This window comes from Urocitellus parryii, chromosome 3 (assembly GCF_045843805.1).
Source record: "Urocitellus parryii isolate mUroPar1 chromosome 3, mUroPar1.hap1, whole genome shotgun sequence".
Taxonomy (NCBI): domain Eukaryota; kingdom Metazoa; phylum Chordata; class Mammalia; order Rodentia; family Sciuridae; genus Urocitellus; species Urocitellus parryii.
Window position 1 is genome coordinate 11746346 of NC_135533.1, and position 24606 is coordinate 11770951.

A 24606-nucleotide genomic window follows, 5' to 3' on the forward strand; every position below is an offset into this window, starting at 1 on the left:
GCACACACACACACATACACACACACACACACACACACCACACCACAACCACACCTGCACACACAAGTCACACAGAGAATACACTCACTCAGGGTCCTAAGCAGACCCTGCCTCCTGAGTTGCTGCTGCCATCCTAGCTTGTTCCTCTCACCAGAGTCTCATACCCTGCCAGTGCCTGCAAGAAGACATGGGGGCAAAAGGGCCTTGGATTCAACTCCAGAAATTTCTGGCCTCCTGGCTGGTTGGAGAGCAAGACTGGGACCAGCACCTGGACCAGGTCTACATGCTGCAGCAGAAGAGGTAGGCTCCTAAGGAGTTGGTGTGAAGTGCACCAATTCTCAAACCCTCTGATCCACAGGACTGTTTTCCTGATATTGCACCCTAGAATTCAGCATCAGCTTCCTGGATATATTCTTCCCTCCAGCCCACCCACTAAAGCACCCCAGCGGGACCCTCTTGGTAGTAGTGCAGAATGTAGCATTGGGCCACCTAAGGAGACTTTGTCAATATAGAGGCAGGGGCAGAATGACAGCCCAGGCAGGAACCTGCCTGCCTCCTGGAAGGAGGACTAAATGCGACTAGATTGAAGAAGCCAAGCATATAGAATGGGGAAGACAGACAATATCAGGTTGTTGGGAGCAGGTTGCTGGGGATCGGATCAGATATTACCGGTCTTTTGTTGAGAAAACTTGGTGTAAGACAGAGCAAGAAGTTACAGTTGGAATTAAAGTCGGTTGTCTGGAAAAGGGGGAGGAGAGATTAGTTTTGTGTGACACTTGGAGGTGACCAGCTGAAGAGGACAACCAGGGTGACATTGCAGAATCCTGCCTTCAATTCTGCCTTTTATTGTGTGTACTGTCTTGGGGGTGCACCAGGTGCCCACTACATGGAGAATGAATGGGGCTTGTGCCGTTCCTTTCGTTCAGGAAAGGGCTGGTCTACCTAGTGCGGACCATCCCATGGTTTTTCCCTGAGGTCCAGAGTCGGGAAAAGCAGCCTGGGTGGGGGCAGGGATGCGCCCTGCAGGCCAGCCTTCGGGGGAGGGAGTGGGGCCTTCCCACTCTAGAGCTGAGGGGTGGAGCAAGCAGACAGCCATCTCTGAAGCAGGCTGCTCTGGGTGTCAGGAGAGTCTTGTTTTTGGTTCAGTGTTCTGCTGTCCCTGTCTTGAGACTGTTCATCATTTTGAAGAGGAAGTCCTGAATTTGCATTTCACATTGAACCCTCCTATTGACAGGGCCTTCTGCTGACTCAGCCCCAATCCCCCACAGCGCCCTACGCTGGAACCTTTGATCTCCCCTTCCCCTGCATCAGAGTGGGACTGAAGTGGTCTCCCAGGGACCTGGTCACAGGACCTCCCCTCTGCAGAGTAGCAGCCGGCCAAGGGTCAGGAGGGACAAGAGCTTTGTACAGTGGCCTTAGGACAGGGAGTGAACTCTGGAATCTAGCCCTGGCCACTCTGGACAGGTCAGAGATACACAGTTCACTGGGACTGAGGGCCTGGGTGAAAGAGGCAGGTGCTGACCCTTCACTCTGCAAGTCTCTCCCAGTGGTATTCCCTGGGATTAGAGAACTCCTTCTTTAACCAGAACACTTCTCCCCCCTGGCTCCCGGAGCCCTGGGAAGAAAGGAATCCGTGAGTCGGGGCCATGAGGTAAACAGCTCCTCTGCTCTGCCCGATGACCCTCATCCTGCCTGACTCTGTGTTTGCCTTTGGAGCCAAGGCTACGTTGTCTAGCAGGCCAGGCTCCAGCTTTATCTCTTGATGGCTTTAGAAGCAGACAAGGGCAGGAACAATAATGAACTCTTGGAGGGCGTGTAGATGACTGTCTCATCCTGATTTCTGAGCTGAGAAGCCCGGTGCTCATTCCTCCTCGGTCATGAACAACTTGCTTTGAGTCCAGGAAGAATACCTGGTCCATAACCTACCCCAAATTCTCCATCCACAGTAGACATTGTATCTAAACAGCCCAAAGGAGTCATCAGAGCTTTAGAAGCTCATGATTTCTACAGATTTCCTAAGCCCTAACAGTTGGTCTTGTCCTCCTTCACTGTTTTGGTTTCTAAACTCCCCTGGCTACAGAAAGCAGGTTCAGTAAGCATGAAATCCTGGGGGACCCCACAGAAACGCACCTTCCCTCCACCTGCTGATTTCCTGAAACATCTACGCAATTTTGATGAGTCAGCAGGGTCCCAGGAACTCTTTGCAGGGATGTCACAGCCAGACCTCAGGCTTCCTCCTTCAGCAACTGCACCCTTCTGTTAGCCTCCCTCCCCAGCTGAGCCACAAACCTGTATACAAGGAATCTTCATGACAGGGATGGCACCAGAACCAGGGAAACCCTTAGACCACACTTTGCCTTAATGTCCCCTTAGTTCCTTCAGTCCTTGTAGATGATGCAAGGGTGGCCAAGTGGAGACGTGTGCATCTTAGACAGAGGATGTCTCTGGTTGCCCCTGCTCCTGGCATCTCTGTGATGGTTTCTACCTGACTCCAGTTCATCCTCCTCCAGGATATGGGAGTCTCCACTGCTTCAGGCAGCCAAGGAAAATGACCTGTGTACACTTAAGAAACTTCTGTTGGAACAAAATTGTGACTTTCGACAAAGAGGTGAGATCAGAGTTTAATGGGATAGAGGTAGGCAGAAGGCCCCTCTCCCTGCTGAGCATGTGGGCACTTTGGAGGTATTCCTGGAGCCAGGAGCTCCTTCCTGGAGGGCTCCTGGCTGGAATTGACGTTCTTGTCTCATTCCACTCCAGGAGCCCTGGGGGAGACAGCACTGCACATAGCGGCCCTCTATGACAACCTGGAGGCCGCCATGGTGCTGATGGAGGCTGCCCCAGACCTGGTCCAGGAGCCCATCGTGTGTGAGCCTTTTTTAGGTGAGGAGGCTGCGTGGTAACTCCAGGTGGAGACAGGCATGGGATGGTTGGCTGTTACCTCTTGAAATGCACTTCTGAAGGGTGGGTTTGGGGAAGTACTAGAGGGCCAGGAAGCATGAAACCCATGAATTGGGAGAAATACCCAAATCCCAGCCTTTGCTTTGAGTATCCATGGATCCCTTTAGCTGTTTTGCATCTCAATCCTGTCAGCATCCCTGATGACATCCCTCTCTGCTCCCTGCATAGCAGCCACAGTGGTTTTATTTACATCAAGTCCTCCTCACCTGCCTCCAGTAGTGGAGGGGTAGGGACAATGAGTTGGGCAGCCCGAGGGAGTAACTAGCCACTCTGTGCAGTTTCTGGCCACTCTGTGCAGCCATGGTGGTAGTCTACATGAGGAACTGGCAGGGACTCTTGCTGGGGATTTTGCTGGGTGTTGTGTCCCTGAGAGACCTGAGGGAGATGGACTTGTGACTGATGGTTCTCTCTGGGCCAGGTCAGTCTGCCCTGCACATCGCTGTCATGAACCAGAACGTGAACCTGGTGCGCGCCCTGCTCGCCCACGGGGCCAGCGTCTCTGCCAGAGCCACAGGCACCGCCTTCCAACGCAGTCCCCACAACCTCATCTACTATGGTGAGGGCAGGGCCAGGTGGGAGGAAGGGGAGGTGGAGAGCCAGGTCTAGGACAAGGAGCTGGGCTAAGCAGGGCCTTGCTCTCAGCTCCATCTGTGGGGAAGCAGAAGGGCAGCCCTTACAGGACTTAAGGCCAGAGGCCAATTCCCAGGACCCTCTTCAGTGTCCTTCCTCTGGTTCTGCTGGACAAGTGCCCCATGCCCTGAGCTGAGATGTGCGAGGAGCAAGCAGGCAGTCACCTGGGAGAAACTGCCCCCTCAGCTCGTGACCCTGTGGTCTCCTGCCATGGATCTCTCTGTGTCCCCAGGGGAGCACCCTTTGTCCTTTGCTGCCTGCGTGGGCAGCGAGGAGATTGTGCGGCTGCTCATTGAGCATGGAGCTGACATTCGGGCCCAGGACTCTCTGGGTAAGAGCTGAGATGGGAGGGGGTGCTGGGATGTGGCTGGGGGTGTGAGGGAGGACCCGGGGGGGGGGGGGAATGGGACCACGGGGCCTTTAGACTTGTGTCCACATGCCAGCCCGTGTCCTCCCCAGGAAACACAGTGCTGCACATCCTCATCCTGCAGCCCAACAAAACCTTTGCCTGCCAGATGTACAACCTGCTGCTGTCCTATGATGGAGGGGACCACCTGCAGCCCCTGGAGCTCGTGCCCAATCACCAGGGCCTCACCCCCTTCAAGCTGGCTGGAGTAGAGGGCAACACTGTGGTGAGGGGCTCCCCAGCCCTAAGGTGCCTCTCTTATGACCCTTCTCTCCAAGCTCCTCCCAAAGGAGGTAGTCCCCTACTTTCTACCTCATCACCAAAATGTTCAACCTCAGGTTCCCCTCCTAGTGGCATTTGAGACTTTCATCTTAAAATATTTTCCATAGTATTCTCAAATCCTACTCCCTTCATCTCATTTCCTCTTACAGAGCTTTATGGGAAAGAAAGAAAGGGGTGGGGGGAATGGAGGGAGTGGGGAGGGAGGGAGGGAGGGAGGGAGGAAGGAAGGAAGGAAGGAAGGAAGGAAGGAAGGAAGGAAGGAAGGAAGGAAGGAAGGAGGAAGATTCATGTAAACAGAAGATGGCCAATTCTGCACTATCTGTGGAGAGTGAGCAACTGGCCTGGTCCACAGGCGTTTTGTCTCATACCAGCTTCTCATACTTTGACTCTCCTGTTTGTCCCTGTATCTTTCAGATGTTCCAGCACCTGATGCAGAGGCGGAAGCACATCCAATGGACATATGGACCCCTGACCTCCACTCTCTACGACCTCACAGAGATCGACTCCTGGGGAGAGGAGCTGTCCTTTCTAGAACTTGTGGTCTCCTCCAAGAAGCGGGAGGTATGGACTCAAGAAGTGTCAGAGAGCGCTGTGTACACATGGTATCTGCCCATTTTCTGGGTCCCGGGCTCCAGGGGACTGACAACAGGCCAAGAGGAAAACAGTTTCCTGGCACCTGGGGGAAAGACCAGCCAACACTGATCTCCTGAGGTCGTTTTCCCTCTGCTTGGCTCCAGTTCCTTCAGCTTACCTGTTCCACTCTACCATTTCAGATGAGGAATTCTCCAGAAGGAAACTCTTCCTTCCCTCCCTCCCTTGCTTTCTTCCTTTTTTCCTTCGGCATAATGAGCACCTGCTGGGTTCCAGACACTACCCAGGAACTGAGAATGCAGAAAGAGAGAAAACATGTTTCCTGTCGGCCAAATTCCTCAATTCTGATCCCTATCCTCAATAATGGCAATAGAGCACAAGATGTACCATTGTAGGGTGGTGAGCTATGAACTGGGGCAGCAACATGGAGGTGTAGTCGACTTGGCTTGGATGGCCAAAGAAGGTGTCACGGAGGAAGTGCTCCTCCTAGGTCTTCAATGGGGAGTTGGGAGTCATCAGGAAGATAAGTCAAAAGAGAGCTTTCCAGAGAGGGAACAAGGCATAGATCATTGAGACAGTCCAAGGTTGAATAACACGAAGGAAAGGAAAATTTGTGGAAGTCTATACAAGGAAGAAGAAAATGCTGCTGGCATTCAGGAACCTCCAAGATATTGGCAAGCTATAGTTTCCGTTGTTTATCTGCTACATGACAATTTCCTAGGAGCCTTTGTAGAGTCACAACACATGGACAGTTATGATGGATGATGGAAACATGAATGATGGGAGGAAGGCTGAGTGGTCAGTTTTTGTGACCCTCCTCAAGGAATCATCCTGGAAATGGATAAGCTTTGAGCAGGTTTTCTTAGGAATTAGATGTCCGGTCCCTCTGTGTGGACTTTGCCACCATGCTTGTCTAGTTTTTGATATCAGCTGGTTCTCAACAGACTCTTGTGGGTCTGATACCTTCCCCTTCCCTAATGCCTCCCAGCTATTCCCTTTTCATATTCTTGCTACCTTCACCCTTAGTTCCAGCAAAGAAGACCCCTACCTGTGACAAACCTTAGCCACTCTGGGTGGGGATCCTTAAACTTTCTGCTCTGAACTGCCAAGTACTCTGTCTCTTTCTTTCCCTCCAGCTTCAGTGGTATAAAAAGTTTTTTTTTATGCTAATGGTTAATTCCTTCATCTTTGCCTTGGATCTGCCTCTTCCTAATTTCTGGCATGCTTCATCCCGTCCTTCACCCTCTCAGTCCCATCACACTTAGATTTCTGGCACATTCTACAGGCTGCTTACTGCTTTTCTTGAGTCTAACAGTACTTCCAGAGCAAACTGGACTATATCCTTGCTTAGACTTTCCACTTGCTTTCCATTGTATTCAGACTTCACACACAATACACAATAATATGGCTCATATTTACCTTGCGCATTATATCTTTTGTCCACCAGTCCCAACAGGTTCTCCCATATTCCCAACCACACCTCACCTGCAAAAGGATAATGCCTTCTCACCCCCTCCTGCCCTGGTGCCTGCTGCCACTTCATGGAATGATCTTTCCTAACTCTCCTTCATTCAGTAAACTACTCTTCATCTGTTAAAGCTACAGTGGTGCTATGGTGCCTTGTTTTTGCTTCTTAATAGTATATCTATAGTATTAGCACAAACCTAGCATATAGTAGAAATGGACTAGTTATCCTTCAAGGAAATGACTAACTAAATGAATGATGATAATGATGGTTACTGTCCTTCACTTCTGGGACCCAGTGGGAACTCAATAACCTCAAAATGTTGGTCACCCCAAGCTACTTTCCTTCCATGGCAGGCTCGCCAGATCTTGGAACAGACCCCAGTGAAGGAGCTGGTGAGCTTCAAGTGGAAGAAATATGGGCGGCCATACTTCTGTATCCTGGGTGCCTTGTACATTCTCTATATGATGTGCTTCACCACATGTTGTGTCTACCGCCCCCTCAAGTTCCGTGTTGGCAACCGCACAAATCCTCGAGATAACATCATCTTCCAACAGAAACTACTACAGGTGATTTTATTGGAAGAGATAAAAGGGAATAGTAACATGGGGTAATGATGCTGGAGACAAGACTGATGCTCTCCAGGAAAGATACCACCCTTGGGTTCTAGAAGTTGCAGGCTGCAAATCACCATGGTAGGAATTTGGCATAAGATAAAGGAATCAGATGGAATTTAATGAGCGAAAGAGTAATTGCCTAGGGATTTATGGACTCTTTTGCAACAACATTGAGAGAGCCCTTCATATTAGAAACCTCATGCATTTGTGAAACTTTTTGCACTTTACAAAGAGGACCAGCTTTTTGGTAGTGGGATATTCAAGGAAACCTCTTCTGAAGAAGGAAGATTGTACTCCAAGTCACATCTGTGTTATTTTCTGTTCTGGTAGGGTCAGCACTTCTGGCCTGCTTTCTCTTCTGGATACTATCAATATCAGCTCATTGGCAATAATGGGTCAGCTGTCTGACTTCTAGTTGAGGACCTTGTGGATCTGCCTCTTCCTAATTTCTGACATGCTTGGATTGGGCAGCAGATTGCAGTAAATGGTCTTTGAGGTCACAGGCCTGCCTTCTATAATGTTCTTGAGAACTGGGAGGGTGAGAAGGGCTGACTAGAGGTGTGTAGACACAAGACTCTGTAGCTGGGGAAAACAAACTGTCTTTTGGGTGTAATAGAGGGAGTAAATTCAAAATAGTACTTTTAAACACATAAAATTCAACCTAGTACAACTACATTTGGGATTGATCCATGGATTACTAAAATTTTTGTCCTGGTGAGCTAAAAATAGCAGAAATGGGTCAGGCATATAGGAATAAAGGAACAGAAATGGAAGAAGAATTTTGCAAGATAAGTAAGAGCTGGGTGACTGGAGATCTATGGTCTATGAGGAATAGACCAGCCATAGGAAGAGCTCAGCATGGACGACTAGGAAAAGAGGTAGGTTAGGTGAGAAAGAGAAGATAAACTTCTTACAGTCAAGAAGCAAAAACTCTGAGTTGGGTTAGACCAAAGACAATAGTATGCACAGAGAAAAACAGGGAAAAGGACCCCAAACTAAGTAGGCACTCCATCCCTTCAATTTCTAGCATTCGCTACCCTACTTATACGTGTAGCTCAAACTACCAAAAGCTGACTTGTAAGGATGGAGTTAGTTTATCTGTATCCAATTTTGAGAATACCTTGACTCTAAGATGCCTCATCATTCATTTATAGGAGTTGTGTTTTTTCCCCCCAGGGGAAGGGGCAGGAGAGAGAGAGAGAGAGAGAGAGAGAGAGAGAGAGAGAGAGAGAGAGAGAGAGATACTCCTGTATCGAGAGCCCCTGTGAGTTTGTGTTCCATGAACATCACTCCAGGCAAGGAGGTTGTCTCTGGTGTGGAGAGCCCATAAGGCCAATAAGGACATTTAGGAGATAGTCAGGTAGAATGGGGAGTGACTAGGAATGAAGAGAATGTATAAACATAAACAAATTGAGCGTGCCTAGACTTTCCTCTAGCTTCTGGCCCTATTTCTTCAGATGTGCTCCTTCCCCGCCTTCCTTTGTCTCCGATTTCTTGGAATCTTCATGAGTTTTCAGTGTAGATAGTGTTCTGCTCTAGGAGTTGGGAGATGTTGAGCAATTAACCACCAGTGTCTTCTTCCGTGTGTCTGCTTCTCTTGGGGCAGGACGAATTAGATAGGAACATGTTCCCAGATAGTTAAATCACACTTATCAGGTCCCCTGGCTTGGCCTCAGGACTAGGAGAGGCCTGTTTAAGGCTAAGTACCCCTACCATCCTTCTTCTCTCCTCTTCTTTCCCTTCTTTCTTCTTAGCATTTTTGCCCTGGGTCAAAGCCACCTTGATCTATAAGGAAGTCTCTTTGAGTTCTAAATGTTCTTTCTCAGTGCAGGAGAGGGGCAAGAGGGTCAAGAATGCAGCTGTGGGGGGTTAGAAAGAAATAACAGCCAAAGGTCCCTAGTCTTTGGTGTTAGCCCTTAGCCTTGTCCCTGAGTCGATGGAATGTTTGTACTGCTCTTACTCAAACGGTAAGCCCATCTGGATTAGATCCGGGACTCCCAAACATATCGCTATGACTTGAAAGATTCTGCTTTCCCAGTGCTGCTGAAAGCAAATTTTGCACTTTGTTAAATAATAAGAAATTCTCTCTTTTTTCTTTTCTTCTACTTTTTGGTTACTTGAAAGTTTTAGAAATATGAAAGTGGACAGTATAGAATCTTTATGATTGCAGCTGTCACTGATTAGCTAGTTGATGGATCTTCAGCTTAGATAAATGAATACTCTAATAGCCAAGTTTATTAATAAGCCTACAAGCCCTTGACTCTCAGTCACTCTAGCATTTTCTCTGTGGATCTTTTGGGGTCTAAGGAAAACATTGGGCTCTATGAACTTCAAGATCCTTTGTACCTTAACTTCTAGATTTTATGACAGACAGCCACCCAAGAGCACCATCTCAAGACATTTGAAATTGAGAAAAACAAGCTCTTAATTTTCATGAAACTCTACAAAAGTTGAATCACATAAGGATGGGATTAGTTCATTTCTATCCAATTTGGGGTATATCTTAAGGACTCTAAGATGCTTCATCGTTCAGCTTCCCCAGGCAGGGTCTCCCAAGAGCTCTATTAATTAGAATTACTTTCCTCCTGCACTCAAATTTCTACCTGGCTTAGGCAGAGCAGCAAGCACTATAGAACTAGTTCTTTTAGGTTCCCAGGTGAGTGGAAAGTTCAAAGTCGGTGAGCTAGGTGGTTTGGATTTTAGTCCTAAATCTGAAATTAAATAGTTGTTTGACCTCAGGCAAATCCTACCTCCTGTTAGATACGTGATTTTTAACCAAGACTATATATTAGAAATTTGGGAGACTGGTAAAGAAGACCTGTTCTTATGCTACAACCCAGTTATTCAGAATGTCTGAGCTGAGGCTCTGGCCTTGGTGGGGTTTTTTAAAAATTTTTATTTATTTATTTTTAGTCATTCATGACAGTAGAATGCATTTTGATATATAATACATACATGGAATATACATACATCAATCATGTGGTCTATTCTATTCTGCTGCCCTTCCTATCCTCCCTACTCCTCCCCTCCTCTCCCATCCTTTCTCTCTATCCAATCTAATGTGACACACTTTCTTTTTTTTCCTTTTTCTCATTACAACATCATATATGTATTCTGTATAACAATGAGGTTCTTTTTCCATCTTCTGTGCAACTCCCCTTCTCCCTCTTTTCCCTCCCAGAGTTGAGAACTCGCAGATTCTGTCTTTGAGATTTGCTCAGTTTCAGTTGGCTAGTCTTAGGGCTGCCATCTGAGCATTTAGATTCTAAAGTGCACTGTTCAGCTTGAGGGTATTAATTTTACATCGTCATATCTCCTTTTTCTCTCTTAGAAAAGATTCCCTCAAGCTCTTCTTTGCCTTTTCCTTTCCTAGAAACATTTCACTGATTCATTCATTAAACAAATAATTAATGCTAAACACTGTTCTAGGTGTTAGAAATTCAATACTAACCGTTTGAGCAAAACACGAAGTAGATAGTGTTTTGGTCTGATAGTTTAAAGACTGATGCATATTAATTAAATGAGAGTATGAATAGGTATTTCATTACAAACTGATTAACATTATTTTGTTCCATGGTATAAAAAGGACACGGTGCAAAGAGGGCTTATAACAGGGCCCTGGTCCTTCCAGGAGGCCAGAGAGGGTCTTTGAAGAAGGCTTGTCTCTGAGCTGAAATTGGTGGTGAAAAGAATATTTTAGGCAGAAGGAATGCTTATCCAAAGACCCCAAGGCAGGAAGACCCTCCTTAAGGTCTAGGAACTAAAAGTTTAGCTAGAACCCAGGGAACCAGGGTAGGTGCCTGCAGATGAAATGGTCCTTTCCAAATTACACAGGGTGCTACAGGATATATTGGGGATTTTATCCTTTATTTCCAAAGCAATGAGATGTTCAGAAGGATTTTAAACAGGATAAGAACTTGACCAGATTTTTTTTTTTGTTAAATGACTCCTTGCATGGTAGAGTATTCTCTGTTGAGTCGAGGGAACTAGAGAGGATATGGAAAGACTAGTAAGCATCCACTACAGTTTAGCAATCCAGAGACAATGGCAGATTGGTATAGAGGTGTGATGGGAGGTGGGGGGAAGGAGTGACATCAGAGCAGATTGTTAAAAGCATCAGAAGGTGAAAGTATCTCTCCCTGGTGACAGATTGGATGTAGAGAGTGAGGGAGCAGATGGGGCAGGAATGACATGTGTTGTTCTATCCATTTGAAATCATCTTTTACCTGTTGCAAAAAGTGGGATGATTTGTGTACACCTCATTATTCCTTATGAATTCTGGGCAACCCAAAGCACCATAGCTATTTGAAAACCCAATTGATCTCCAACTCTGTCCTAGTTGGTTCAGGAGTCCTAACCAACACCCTGTGGAACAAGCACAGCAGATAAAGACAGAGGAAGGGATGGGGAGAAACAGGAAACCCAGGAGAAAAAAAAATAACATCTACTAAGTGCTTACTGTGTGCACATTACATGCATGGGTCAGCACCTTCAAGAACTTGTTAAAGCGCAGATTCTGGCAGTGAGGCTGGGTGGTACCTGAGAAACTGCATTTCTGACAAGCTTCCCATGAAGTTGATGTGACTCTGTAGACCATGGCAAAGCATTATATCATTTAATACCATTAGCAAATAAAATTGTCACCATTTTAACGATGGTGACTCTGAGGTCAGAAGAGATCAAACACGCAGGCAAAGACACTTAGCTGGCAAGGGGGATGTAGGGGTTGGGGTGCAGGAGTGCTTCATTTGACCTTCACCTCTAAATACCAAGAGAGGGCACTTGTCTCTCCAGAACCACGAGCTCGATGCCAGTCTTCTTTCTTAGGGACCCAATCTATAAGAAATTCATCTTCATCCTGCTTTGAGCTCACCAGGGGACACCACGCTCACCTTTATGTGCCACATCTAATCTTTCCCTCTTAAGATGAGAGGGACACAGATTGATGGGTAGATCAGATATGTAATAACTCTTACCCCCAGAGACTGAGCTACTGCCTGTTCTCTCATTTAGGTGTGACCTCTTTAGGACTTAGAATGCCAGGCAAAGGGAGAAATTAAAGACTTGCAAGGGCAAAGTGAAGATATGTAACCTGGCAAAGGACAATGGCAAAGGAGCAGCCACAGTTACGTGTGGCTTCTTGGAAGACAGTAAAATTTTCCAAGATCTATCTTCCTGAGAAAATGCAGAGTCTCTTTGAAGGTGGCCTTTCATGGGAACCACATCTTCCTTTCTTATGGCCCAGGCCCAGAAATTCTCACCTTGGAATACAGATTAGAATATATATTAAAAATCTACCAAGATTTTTTTTTTTTTAGAAAAACAAACAACAACATATTGATCCAAACTATTGATCCAGGCTTGGCCTTTGTGTGTATGTTGTGACAAAGACTTGCCATTTAGTTCTAATGGGCAGCTGTATTTAGGAGACCTGCCCCATTTAGAGAATCAGAGTAACTTTCATTGAGAGCTTGCAAGGCCCTGCTGGTAGCTTCATTTATTTACAAGTCTGGGATTTGGGGGAGACAAAGTAAGATCTAGATTGGGGTTGACAAGTGGTTCTGGTGCCCTCCCACTTTCTACTGGGGCAGAGGATGCTCTCCGAGCACTTTCCTGCAGGACACACACCCAGCTCTTTCAACTCAGTGGAGCCCCAGGCTCTGTTCTGCCTGCCTGCCTCTGGGCATTTCCTTGAAGGCAAAGAGCTCAGGCATCTGCCAAGCAAGAGCAATCTCGTTGGGGCAGTTTCTCAGTGAAGTAGGAAGGGCCAAACTCTGCAGGGGATTTGGTTGTTGACAACCCCTAAGATTCTAAGACATGTAGTGATGTGAAAAAATTCCAGACATTGTTGGAAGATATTTATTTTTAAAGGAGTGGTGTGGAGTATTTTCTTAGTGCATTATTAGTCAGGCTTGCCTAAGGGACTTTGGAAATCTCAGAAAAGCCCAATTGTCATCTTTTTCTCCTTTCATTCCCAGTTGGGTGTCCCCATTTCCACTTCTCCATTCCTTCTTTGTCTCCCTTTAGGTAATGCTCAGCTTGAATCTGCCGCAGCCCGGCTGGCTCCATTTCCCCTCTCCTTTCTCACCTTCCTTCTTTCTTTTCTTACTAAATCAATACCTGCCATCATGGTGGGCATTGTGGTAAAAAGCAGGAGACATCCCTGCTCCCTGGAGAGACAAGGGGTATCCAGACACCTTCAATGTGCTGGGTGAGGGCCGTGAACACAGAGCAGCACCAAGTGTCTGCAGGAGAGCACCTGATCTGGACACAGAGGGGCAGGAAATGAGAGCCAAGAGGAATGCTGGGCTCACCTTAGTCTTGGAGATCAGGAAGGGTGAGACAGGCTAACAGGGGGCAGAAGGTGTACTATAGAAAGGGCCCATCCTTGATGGAAGGCTTGACTCAACCACCAAGTCCCCAGTAGCTCAGAGCATGGGGACATAAAGCAGTGATCAAAGCAGCGAGGGCTTTTACATCATGCTTGATAATCTGGGGTTTATCTCACAATCAACATTTTTAATTAAAAGAGTACATACATGTGATTTAAGATCAAGTGACATATTTGATGAAAAGCAACTGTGTCCTGCACTGGTCCTTCTCCCCACCACCTCTCATTCCTGGGCACGACCAGGCTTTACTTGCTTCAGCTCTCCATTCTTGTCCTTATCTCCATGTCATTGAAATAATATGCATCTTTCTCCATTTATCAATCAAAGTCAGACACTATCAAAATTTCTACTGTCATATGAAAGTAAGGAACACTGATCTCTTGCCTACACTTTTATTTTGAAGGCTTTGGGTAGCAAGAAAAGGCATTAAATAGAGAAGCCATATGATAATATTCATGACTTTAGTGTTTAGAAAGATCATTCCGGAAGCTTGGTGGGGAAAGTGGATGCAGATAAACAAGATGATAGGTGCCATGGATTTGACTAAAGGGTTGGTTCTGTTAATTCAGAGAACATGAAGCAAGAAAAATTGGGAGACTGAATTGGTACTTGGGGATGAGTGTTCCTGATAATTTACTTTGCTAAACATAACCTTGAACTTGATCCCCAAACCTGGGTATGAGGACTAAAAATCTAGAAAGCTATGGATTAATTAGCCTTTCATCTTAGAAAATCCTGAATACAATCCCCAAAGAATAAAATTCTAGAAACTGAAAGGAAGTCATTATTTGTTTGAGTTTAGGGCTTAATTCTAGGGGGACCAGATGGTTTCTTAAAGATGAATCCTTATTATTGTTTCAAGCAACATCAACAAAATCCATCATTGAAATTTGATGCTCCTTTCCATTTTTGAAACACTAAAATATTCTTAACAACACAAAGAGTACTTATTCTAAATCATGAACCAACATCATATATCCAACGAAACTCTAGAGTTCCCCTTAAAATCAAAACAAAAGTCAAATGTTTTAAAAGTCCAATACTATTATTTTTATGGCAACTTTCACACACATACCAAGTTTGTTTTTTTCCTTGCCCAAAGAGAACAGTTTAAAAAAAAAAAAAAAAGCAAACAGGACCCTATATAAAAGTCTGTGTACTGGTCCAGAAGATGAGCAAGGAAGGGGGTTCTCAGCTGATCTGGCACCTGCGGCCCAGGGCCCTGGGGACAGATGGTGCAGGCAGCCACTCCAGGGCCGTGGATCCCAGGTGGGGCTGGGCAAAGCGAGCAGTTTCTGTTCCTTGGCCTCCTCACTGTTGAATTTGTGCCAGGAAACGCCTCCGTGTGAAGGAATCTGTGAAATAAGCAAAGAGAAGCTGGCGAGGGGAAGCCCCAGCAGGACCTGCTCTGTCCCCAATGTTCTTTGTTGGTTGAGGTTTCATGGTTTTGTCTCCTGAGATCATCATGGCTGGCGCCATTCCTTTTCTGGCCGCTAGGGGTGCTCTGATCTTCACAGCTCTTCAGGTGAACCTGAGCACAGTTCCTTCTCTTAGTTGTGACAAGATACAAAAACAGGCGTTTGCCCTGACATGCTCAACAAAGACACAACATTTTAAAAGAAATTCAACATCGTTGTGCAAACACATATATAAAATAATGCAGGGTTTTTGGTTTTTGTTTTTGCAGTTTTGGGGGACGGAACCCAGGACCTCCTGTGAGCAACATTCCCAGCCCCTTTCCTTTTACTTCGAGACAGTCTTGTTAAATTGCTCAGGCTGGCCTAGAACTTGTGATCCTCCTGCTTCAGCCTCCTGAGTAGCTGGGATCACAGGGGCACCAGCAAGCGTGGCTTATTTCTATATTTAATGTAGTTTCTAAAGTTAATATATTTATTATTTTTCTCCTTCCACGAGTCTGAAAAGGAGTTGACATGTTTTAGAATAAAAAGACATGCTGTAGGAACATTAAGATGAAACAAAATATTAAAGTCCATGAACTGAATTTCAGGAGAGAGGAGAGGGAGTTGAAAGACAGTTGCTGGGACTGAGGACAAAACAAGCCAATGAACAACAACAGTGAACCCTTTTATGGCCGAAAAGTTGCCTTAATGTTTTGGAATTCATTGCATAATTGTCTGCACCTGAATGTATTTCTCTGAAAGAGGCTCCATAGTCCTTTTTATACACTTAGGTGGGGTCATGGCTTTAAACATGTTAAGGATGTTTAATGTGAGATTTAATCCCTGCTTCTGTATGATGTTGCAGAACTTCCACTGGAGGTAACATGCACTGAAGTAGGATGGTCTTCACTCCACCCTGACCCCAGGGCTATGCCTTCTACATCTTCTGCTCAGGATAGGCAGGGACCCTTCCAAAGAACTAAAATCCATACAGCATTTCGAGCCCAATTTCTACCACAATTATGTGTTGCCAAATAATAATAAAACCATGATGAATGTATCAGTGGTCCTTTATGGTTTGTGAAGTTCATCCAAATATATAGTGTGATCTTCACAATAACTCTTCAAGGTAAGCAGTAGAATTTCCATCTTCTGGTCGAGGACTCCTCAGGCTCAGAGATCTTCAATGACTTGTTCAAGGTCTCATTGGAAATGGTAGTTTCTGGGCCCATACTAGAACCTGCATTCTGAGATAGGCTTACAGTGTATTCTACCCAGTGCCAGCCATAATGAGATTGGAAAAGCTGGACTTCTCCCATAGTCAAAACCATCCCAAGCCACTAAGATCTCTCTTTTTTAAAAAATTTGCTTTATTGGTGCCCTGTACCTTTCCCTTCCCTCTCCTATTCCCTCCCTCCTCTGCTCTCTCTGCTCTATAGATCTCCCTTCCATCTCTATGAAATCCCTTTTCTTTTCCCTTTTCTCTCTAGCTTCCACTTATGAGAGATTTCTGAGTCTGACTTATTTTACTTAGCATAATGTTCTCTAGTTCTATCCATTTTCCTGAAAATGACATGATTTCATTTTTCTTTATGTCTGAATAAATCTTCATTATATATATATATATATATATATATATATATATATATATATATATATATATCACATTCATCTGTTGACAAACAGACTGGTTCTATAACTTGGCTATCATGAATTGTGCTGCTATAAACATGGGTATGCATGTATCATTATGGTATGATGATTTTAATTCTTTAGGATAAATATCAAGGAGTGGTATAGTGGGGTCATTTGGTGTTTTCAAAACTAGTCTTTTGAGGAATCTCCATTGTGGTTTTAGTAATTTACAATCCTACCCACAGTGTGTAAATGTAAAGATCTCTTCTTATTTATTAATTCAGTCCTATTAACTTGTATATCTCAAATATGTTCCCAGCTGCTCATACACAAATCATAAATTACTGCTTACAAAATATATAGAGGAGGTGATATCCAATAATAGGTCAAGCCATTAGCATTTAGTTTTTTAAATAAACCTTGGACATATAGACTCCTGTCCTGGTTGAATTTAGCCACATTGGTACTATACTGGGGATGATTGACAGGGGGATGATGGATGGCTTTTCTTCATCCTGGAATCTTTAGACCACTCACTTGAAAGGATTTGACTCTCCACCCATCAGAAAGCATTCCTTGTCCTGAATTTCCCTCCATAGGAGGCCTATGTGACTTACCAGGATCACATCCGGCTGGTGGGGGAGCTGGTGACCGTCATCGGGGCTGTGATTATCCTGCTTCTAGAGGTGAGGTGCAGGGGGGTCCAGGCTAAGGCCATCCACCTGAGGCCCCAGGCTGAACTGCAGTCTACATTGTCTCTTTGTTTTACTGGCCTTCCCCAGATCCCAGACATTTTCAGAGTTGGTGCCTCTCGCTATTTTGGACAGACAATCCTCGGGGGGCCATTCCATGTCATCATGTGAGTGTCTCCTCCTTTTAGCCCCTGCCTACACTTAAAATGGTTCCAGGTCTCCAGTGCACTCTCTGGGATATAGACCTTAGGTGACCCTCACTCAGGTGTTCCTCTCCAGTGGACTTATATCTATGTGTGTAGGTGTGTTTTATGTGTTAAAACTAAGCCTGAGTGTGTGGGTACCACCCAAGTCACCACCATGCTGTGGGGATATAGAATATTCCCAGCCCACCCTCACTCTGTTTCCTGCTCTTCTTCTAGCATCACCTATGCCTCCCTGGTGCTGGTGACCATGGTGATGCGGCTCACCAACATGAACGGAGAGGTGGTACCCATATCCTTGGCCCTGGTGCTGGGCTGGTGCAGTGTCATGTACTTTGCTAGAGGATTCCAGATGCTGGGTCCCTTCACCATCATGATCCAGAAGGTCAGTGCTTTCTGAAGCCTTCTTCTGGCTCAGTCAGAGGACTTTTGCAGACTGAGGGTTGGGGACAGGTGCAAAAAAGGAACTTCTGCTCTGACTGGAGCTGGTGGAACTCTGGGGGCCTCCTGATCTGTTAGTAATAATGGCTCAGATACCGTGGAGAAAGGATCATTCCACCTTTCTTCCTCTTCTCTGTTTCATGCAGATGATTTTTGGGGACCTGATGCGTTTCTGTTGGCTGATGGCCATGGTCATCCTGGGATTTGCCTCTGGTGAGTGTGTGACTCCTTCATCCAGTGGATCATTGGGTCCAGATCTTCAGAAAGCTCACCCTCACTCTCGCTCTCAGCTCTCTTCTGTACTCTATTTTGTTGTGCATGAGATCGGGACCACTTAGGCTGGCCAAGAAGGTAGACTCATGTGGCCTGGACCAATCACATTTGTGTTGACTAACTTCCCTGTGAGACCTTGAGCTGGAGAGGGCTTTTGGAGGGAGATGGACCTTAAACAGGAAAGACAGTTTGTGGATCCTAGAAAACTGTGTGGACAAAGAGAAACAAGGCAGTGTTTAACTCTTCTTTCCTTACAGTTCAGAAGAAGAAACAAAGCATGAAGAAGACAGTGTGCTCTCTTTCTCTAGGTGGTCTTTAAAGTTGAGATAAAAGGAAAGAATTAGAACAAAGAGATATACAAGAGAGCCTGGACATTTTAAATCATGGTAGAGAAAACAGAAAAAGAAGAGTGGTGAAGAGAGACTGAGAGATACGGGACAAGCAGGGATTCAGTCAAGGCTTAGTGGAGGTGCCAGGGAGAGAGAAAAAAGAGAGCAAGGGAAGGGAAAATGGCAGGAAGAGCAGCGGGCAGGAGAAGGAACAGGAAGGAGTACAAGAGAGTTCTTGGTGTTGGAAAGATGAAGATCCTAAGGCCAGGAACTCTGACTCTGTCCTTGATTAGACAGGCAGGTGTATCAGAAGAGCTCTAAAGACCACCAACTCTAAAAGATCATGACTCCTTGCACAGATTCTTTACTATTCCCAGAAATTTCCCTGTTCAATAGGGGTTCTCACAAAAACAAAGATGGAAAAACAAAAAGAAAAACCAAAAAAAAAAAACCAAAAACCAAAAACACTCCAAGATGTAAAGCATGAAAGGGTAGAGCTGGCAGTCTATCTAGAATGTTCTACTCCCCTGCACCCTCCGATACCCCTCTTCGAAGCCTTCTCCCTTCCTCACCTGCGTCTACTCATACACAGGTTATAAAACAGGGCAAGGGTAACAGAGTTGCTTCCTACAATGTCCTAGACCCCATATTCCCTAAATGATCACTTCTTGGCCATTGTACTTAACTTTTTTATTAAATAAGGAAGATGTTCTCTGTCATGGACCCTATTTCTGCTCTTGGAGCCACCTTGTTGATGTTTCAATTTCCCACACGGAGAAGCCATTGAAAGGGTCTATTGCTGAGGTCAGGTCCAAGGATGCCCATTACCGTCCAGCAGGCCACACAGAAAGCAACGACAGCCTTCCCATGAGCGTCCAGGCTCACCTAGGGAGTCTCAGGGTGATGGATAGTTATCTAAAGCCCATCGAGATAAAAGGTCCTCTTCTTTTAGCCTTTTGATGTGCTCCATTTTAAAAAATTGTTGCGTCTTCCACGCATTCTTTTCAACAACTTATCTTGTAAATGTTTGGCTTTCTAAAAGTTAAGAAACAGTTGACATTATGCCATACATGCCCATACATTTTTTTTTCTTAATGCCTGAGTATGATCATCACCCAGCATGGTGAACTTAGTCATAGGACCTCTTGGAGTTGGCCAGTTTCACAGTTTCACATTTGCGGATGCATGATTGTGTGGACGTGTGTATGTATATGGAGATGTATATATCAGAGGTAGAGTGAATACTAACTTGGCCCATGCTTATTGTGATAATTCCATTCTTTCTGGGCGGAGCAGCGTTCTATATCATTTTCCAGACAGAGGACCCAGCCAACCTGGGGGAATTCTCTGACTACCCCACGGCACTGTTCAGCACCTTTGAGCTGTTCCTCACCATCATCGATGGCCCTGCCAACTACAACGTAGATCTGCCCTTCATGTACAACCTCGCCTACGCTGCCTTCGCCATCATCGCCACACTGCTCATGCTCAACTTGTTCATCGCCATGATGGGCGACACCCACTGGAGAGTGGCTCAGGAGCGTGATGAGCTCTGGAGGGCCCAGGTGAGTTTATTAGTGTGATTCTTGCTAAAGGACAGGGGATGGAGAGAAAAATCAAAGTGGGATGTTATGGTGGACCGTGCCCAAAAGAGTCACAGGACAACCCAGTGAGGCTGTCATCTCAGTGATGTGTAAATCTGAGGTACATGTGGATAGATAGAGGGGACAGAAGCAGGATAAACTGGAGGGTAGAGGCAAGAGGTGGGGCTGTTGATCATGGGTGAAAAGTAGATCTAGGAGTCCTTCTTGGATCTGCTGGGAACCAGAAACTGTGCTAGTATATTCTAGTTTTTATATTTGGACCTTATGTTCTCTTAGATTCTATGAATCCCTGTTTTCCATGATCTTTTCTTATGTCACCATAATACAATACATAGTAGAGTTGGAAGTTACCCTCAGGAGACCTCTAAGAAGTACTCACCTATTACTCAGCGTAGTTATTTATTGGTCAGAGTCCTTCAACATCTTCTCAGCGCTAATCAAGACCTTATTATCTTATATGTTTGGATAGGGGGTAGGAGGAGGGGAGTTTTCCCAAATTATTAAAAATGTCCATATTGTGTTGAGCTGAAACTTGTCTTTTTATAATTTTCATTCCTCTGGCCCTAAACTTCTTCCCCTCATACAATAGGGAATACATTTTTTTATGCCACTAGTCAATTATTTGAATAGAGTCATCATCCAATTTACTCCTTAAACTTTTCATTTGGGTCATGATAATCCTTTAGGGCCTGCTCTTTACTGGGGAATTTCTAGGAGCTGGAACACATGCACAAACACGACAGCTGTAACCTGTGTCCTCATGGGGCTGCCAGTCTAGTTGGAAAGGCAGACATCAAGCAAATGACTTCATAGAAGGTTGCAAACTTACAGCAATAAAAGCGCCATGGAGAATACCAGGTGCTCAGAAGAGGAGGCAACCCAGGAACCTGACTGGAAAGTTAGGGAATGCTTTCCTGAGGCAGTGACATTTAAGATGAGACCTAAAGATGGGTAAGAATCCATTGAGAACAATGGTGGAGAGGATAGGGGTCAGGGATTGTAGCAGTGAGGACCCATGACAACAGGAACAGAAAACAAAACTCAAACAGACTTGTTTTTAAGTAGGAGGAGGAGGGTATGTTGATCCTTTGGGGGTGGCTTCGGTCAGTCCCTTGTTCTGCTCTCTCTTGTTCTGACTCTCTTCTGAGTCAGGTTCTCCTGCCCTGTTGTCCTGATGACTTAAAGAAGTTCTAAGCTCTGAGGGAAAGAGCAGGTTCCTTTAGTGCATGATCATAAGACCTGTTCTTGTTGCGTTCTGTCAACATGGTATAGTGCTGTTGGCTTAGAAAGAGCATCTTTGACCCCAGAAAAATCAGCCTAAGATTCACATCCTTGCAAAAAGTTTGGGTCTCACAGACCCATTTCTGAATTTAACATAAAGTTATGACCTTGATGATGGAGGTAAGGAGGCCTCACCTCGAGCCCCATAATGGAGGAGACGATTTCCAGGGACTTGGTAATCCAGCTTATTCTAACCAATGGGCTGATAGAGGTGAAGGATCCATTCTCTAAATGAAGGATGGGTTCTGTTACCAGAAAACAAAGGGAGGCTGGATAATAGCTGAGTAAATCATGTGAAAAAAATTCAGATTCTAGTAGATCATAAACTTAGAAAGAGACAGTTACATATATGTATCCTTTTTGCGGAAGAGAAGACCTATCCAGAGAAGAGAACCGAATGGTTAGAAGTCCTGAGATTGACTCAACTATGAACCCAAGGGAAGTGTGGAGTAATAAAAAAGTCAGGGAATGGGAGAGGGTGACGTGGACAGTTGGCTGTAATAAGGACTGCTAGCTCCTGCAATCAATAATGCTACCTGGCCCTGACCCATTGTGACTGCACTCTGTTCCTGTGATAATAGACCACGGTCCTTTTGAAATTAGAATTGTCCAGTCCTTGATATGATTGGAGCAGTGCTGAGAGAGATCATGCCTTTTCTTACTTTGGATATAATACTATTACCAAAAGCACCTAAAATCAGGTCAGATCTTTTAGCATATATGTAACTGTCTCTTTCTAAGTCTATGATGTACTAGAATCTGAATTTTTTCCACATGATTTACTCAGCTAAGTTCCTTACATGTAAATGTAGGACCTCACATTTTTTTAAATTCAATGTTATTGGTTTTAGAGCAGCATTCTGGTTTGGTGAGGTCATTTTATATTGCTTTTGTCACCCCACATATTACGTATCCCTCCCAGTTTTGCGTCACAGGCATATTTGATAAGCTTGTCCTCTGTTTCATCTAGGTAGTTAATGAGGGCTGGGCAAAGGACAGAACCTAGGACATGCTACTAGAAATTTCCCTGCCAAGTGAGCAGTCATTAATCAATCCTTTTCCCTCTTCAGGTATGGATGTTTAAGTAGCTGAAATTCCTTGAACTGGAGCAGCATCCGTTCATCCCTGAGATCAGAGAGATTTTATTTAATCATTTTATTTAAACCAAGATCATTGGTCTGTGACCTTCCAATGAAAAAAGAAAATGAGATTACTTTGAAATGACTCATTTTCCCTGAATCTGAATAATAATGTTGGAGTCACTGTTTTATTCCAAACAAAGAACATCCTTTCTCCTTTTCCTATGAGAAAAGCAGGCTGGCATGATCTTGCCACAGGCTCGAAGAAGATAATGGTAGCTCTTACCGCTGATCTCTGGGGTCCTCGTTTCACACATGGCTTTTGATTCCCTTTGTGGGTGGCCTCGGTGTCCCTCTGAACCTCACGGCTCTTTCTGAGTTCTTTCTCTGCCTCTCCCCTCCTTTCAGGTCGTGGCCACCACCGTGATGCTGGAAAGAAAGATGCCTCGCTTCCTGTGGCCTCGCTCAGGGATCTGCGGTTGCGAGTATGGCCTGGGGGACCGCTGGTTCTTGCGGTGAGTGACCAGGGTGATCAGTCTGAGAAGCAAGGGCCACCAGGGGACTGTGTTAGCCTGTCTTGGGGGGGGAGATGGAGTACAGGCGGGGGCTTAAGGAATGCTGATGGTAAGGGCAGGCTGTGTGTGTGAAAGGCTCGGATGTGAGCGCGATTGCCCGGCTCATGGTCTGCTCCTGCCTGACCAGCATTGCCCATATACTCTGGCCTCCAGTGCTGCTTCCTCCTTCATGCTCTACCCTTATCTCCTTACCTGGCTCTCGTCTCTCCGGGGGTTTCCTGGACTCTATATTCTCAACCCTGTGACCCTGCATCTGTTAACTGACTCCATTTTCTCTTCCACATTCCTCTATATTGCCATCACCCATGTCCCACGGCCCCCTAAAGGCTGATGGCTCGACACCTCCATTGCACTCCAGCCCCCTTCCCCTCTCTTGATCCTCGAGGCTCTTCCTGCTCCAGCTCTGGTCCCCTCCTTTTCTTCCCCTGTGATCCCGTCTCCTCCACGTTCCCCTCTCCTTCTCCCCCACAGCCTCGTCCCACCTCGGGTGACGCCTTTCTGCTTTTCTCTCCACAGGGTCGAGAACCATCACGACCAGAATCCTTTGCGAGTGCTCCGTTATGTGGAGGCTTTCAAATGCTCAGACAAGGAGGATGGGCAGGAGCAGCTGTCTGAGAAACGGCCCTCGGTGACTGAGGTGGGCACTCTAGCCAGAGCCTCTCTGGTTCTTCAAACTCCGTCCCTGTCCAGGACCACATCTCAGAGCAGCAGCAGCCACCGAGGCTGGGAGATCCTTCGTCGCAACACCCTGGCACACTTGAATCTCGGACTGGACCTTGGTGAGGGGGATGGAGAGGAGGTCTACCATTTCTGATGAGGATTCCCTGACTCTTGGCCTGACTCCAGGTGGGCCTGGGTGGGGACAGAGAAGGAGATGCCTGCTGAAGCAAGCGTCTAGCTTTCATGCCTGTTAGTCACGAGAAGGTGTAGAGGGAACAGTTTCTAAAGGGCCATACCATATTTCACCCATCACGTCAGCATCTATGCAGGTGGGCAATGGTCATCGACTGTCCCATGTATCTTATGGGTTCTTGGAAGTCTCAAGTCCTGAAAATGGCGGGTATCTTTCTGAGCAAAGTTGGACTTGGCAACTAGAGACATGAGATAGGGAGGCCAGATTGATATCTGGACCATCTCTCTTCTGCCCCAGGCAGTCTTCAGAGAGTAGCAAGCAGTGCGGCCTGCCCAGCTCCACACAGCTTCTTAGGGGAAGAGCTAGGCTTGTTGTAGAACAGTGACCTTTCTTCTTTTCCAATCTCTCTGCTGGACTCTCTCCCACCTAGCAACCAAAGCCCAGCTATGAAGCTACAAGAAGAAAGCTTCCATATCCTTGCTTTCTCTAAATTTTCTCTTACTGTGGCTAAGTACATATAATCTAAAATTTACTCTTTTAATTATTTTTTAGATGTACATTTCAGTAGCAGGAAATACATTCACATCATTGTACAAACTTTCATCATTTTGCAGAAGTTTATCATCATCATAGATGATAAGCCCACTAAATAACAACTCCCTTCCATTTCCTACCCCTGTTTCTAATAATTGTTGTTTTACTTGGTGTCCATGACTTTGACTACTCTAGGTACCTCATATAAATGGAATCATGCAGTTAAGTCCTATTGTATCTCTCTATCTTCAGTTAGCATAATATTCTCAAGGTTCATCCATGCTGAAGCAGGTATCAGAATTCCATTTCTTGTTAAGGTGGAATGATATTTTGTTGTGTATACACACACACACACACACACACACA

The 24606-nt window shown here is 45.6% G+C and overlaps 1 protein-coding gene across 1 annotated transcript; it reads left to right on the forward strand.

Moving 5' to 3' along the window:
* Positions 1-187: 187 nt before the first annotated feature.
* On the forward strand, positions 188-23667 carry Trpv5 (transient receptor potential cation channel subfamily V member 5). Its single transcript, XM_026412721.2, has 15 exons — positions 188-300; positions 2511-2608; positions 2758-2880; positions 3377-3514; positions 3821-3919; positions 4048-4220; positions 4691-4837; positions 6689-6901; positions 16976-17062; positions 17159-17235; positions 17491-17656; positions 17859-17925; positions 19611-19879; positions 22687-22793; positions 23370-23667. The coding sequence occupies exons 1-15, from the start codon at positions 188-190 to the stop codon at positions 23665-23667; spliced, it is 2175 nt and encodes a 724-aa protein (XP_026268506.2).
* Positions 23668-24606: the final 939 nt, after the last annotated feature.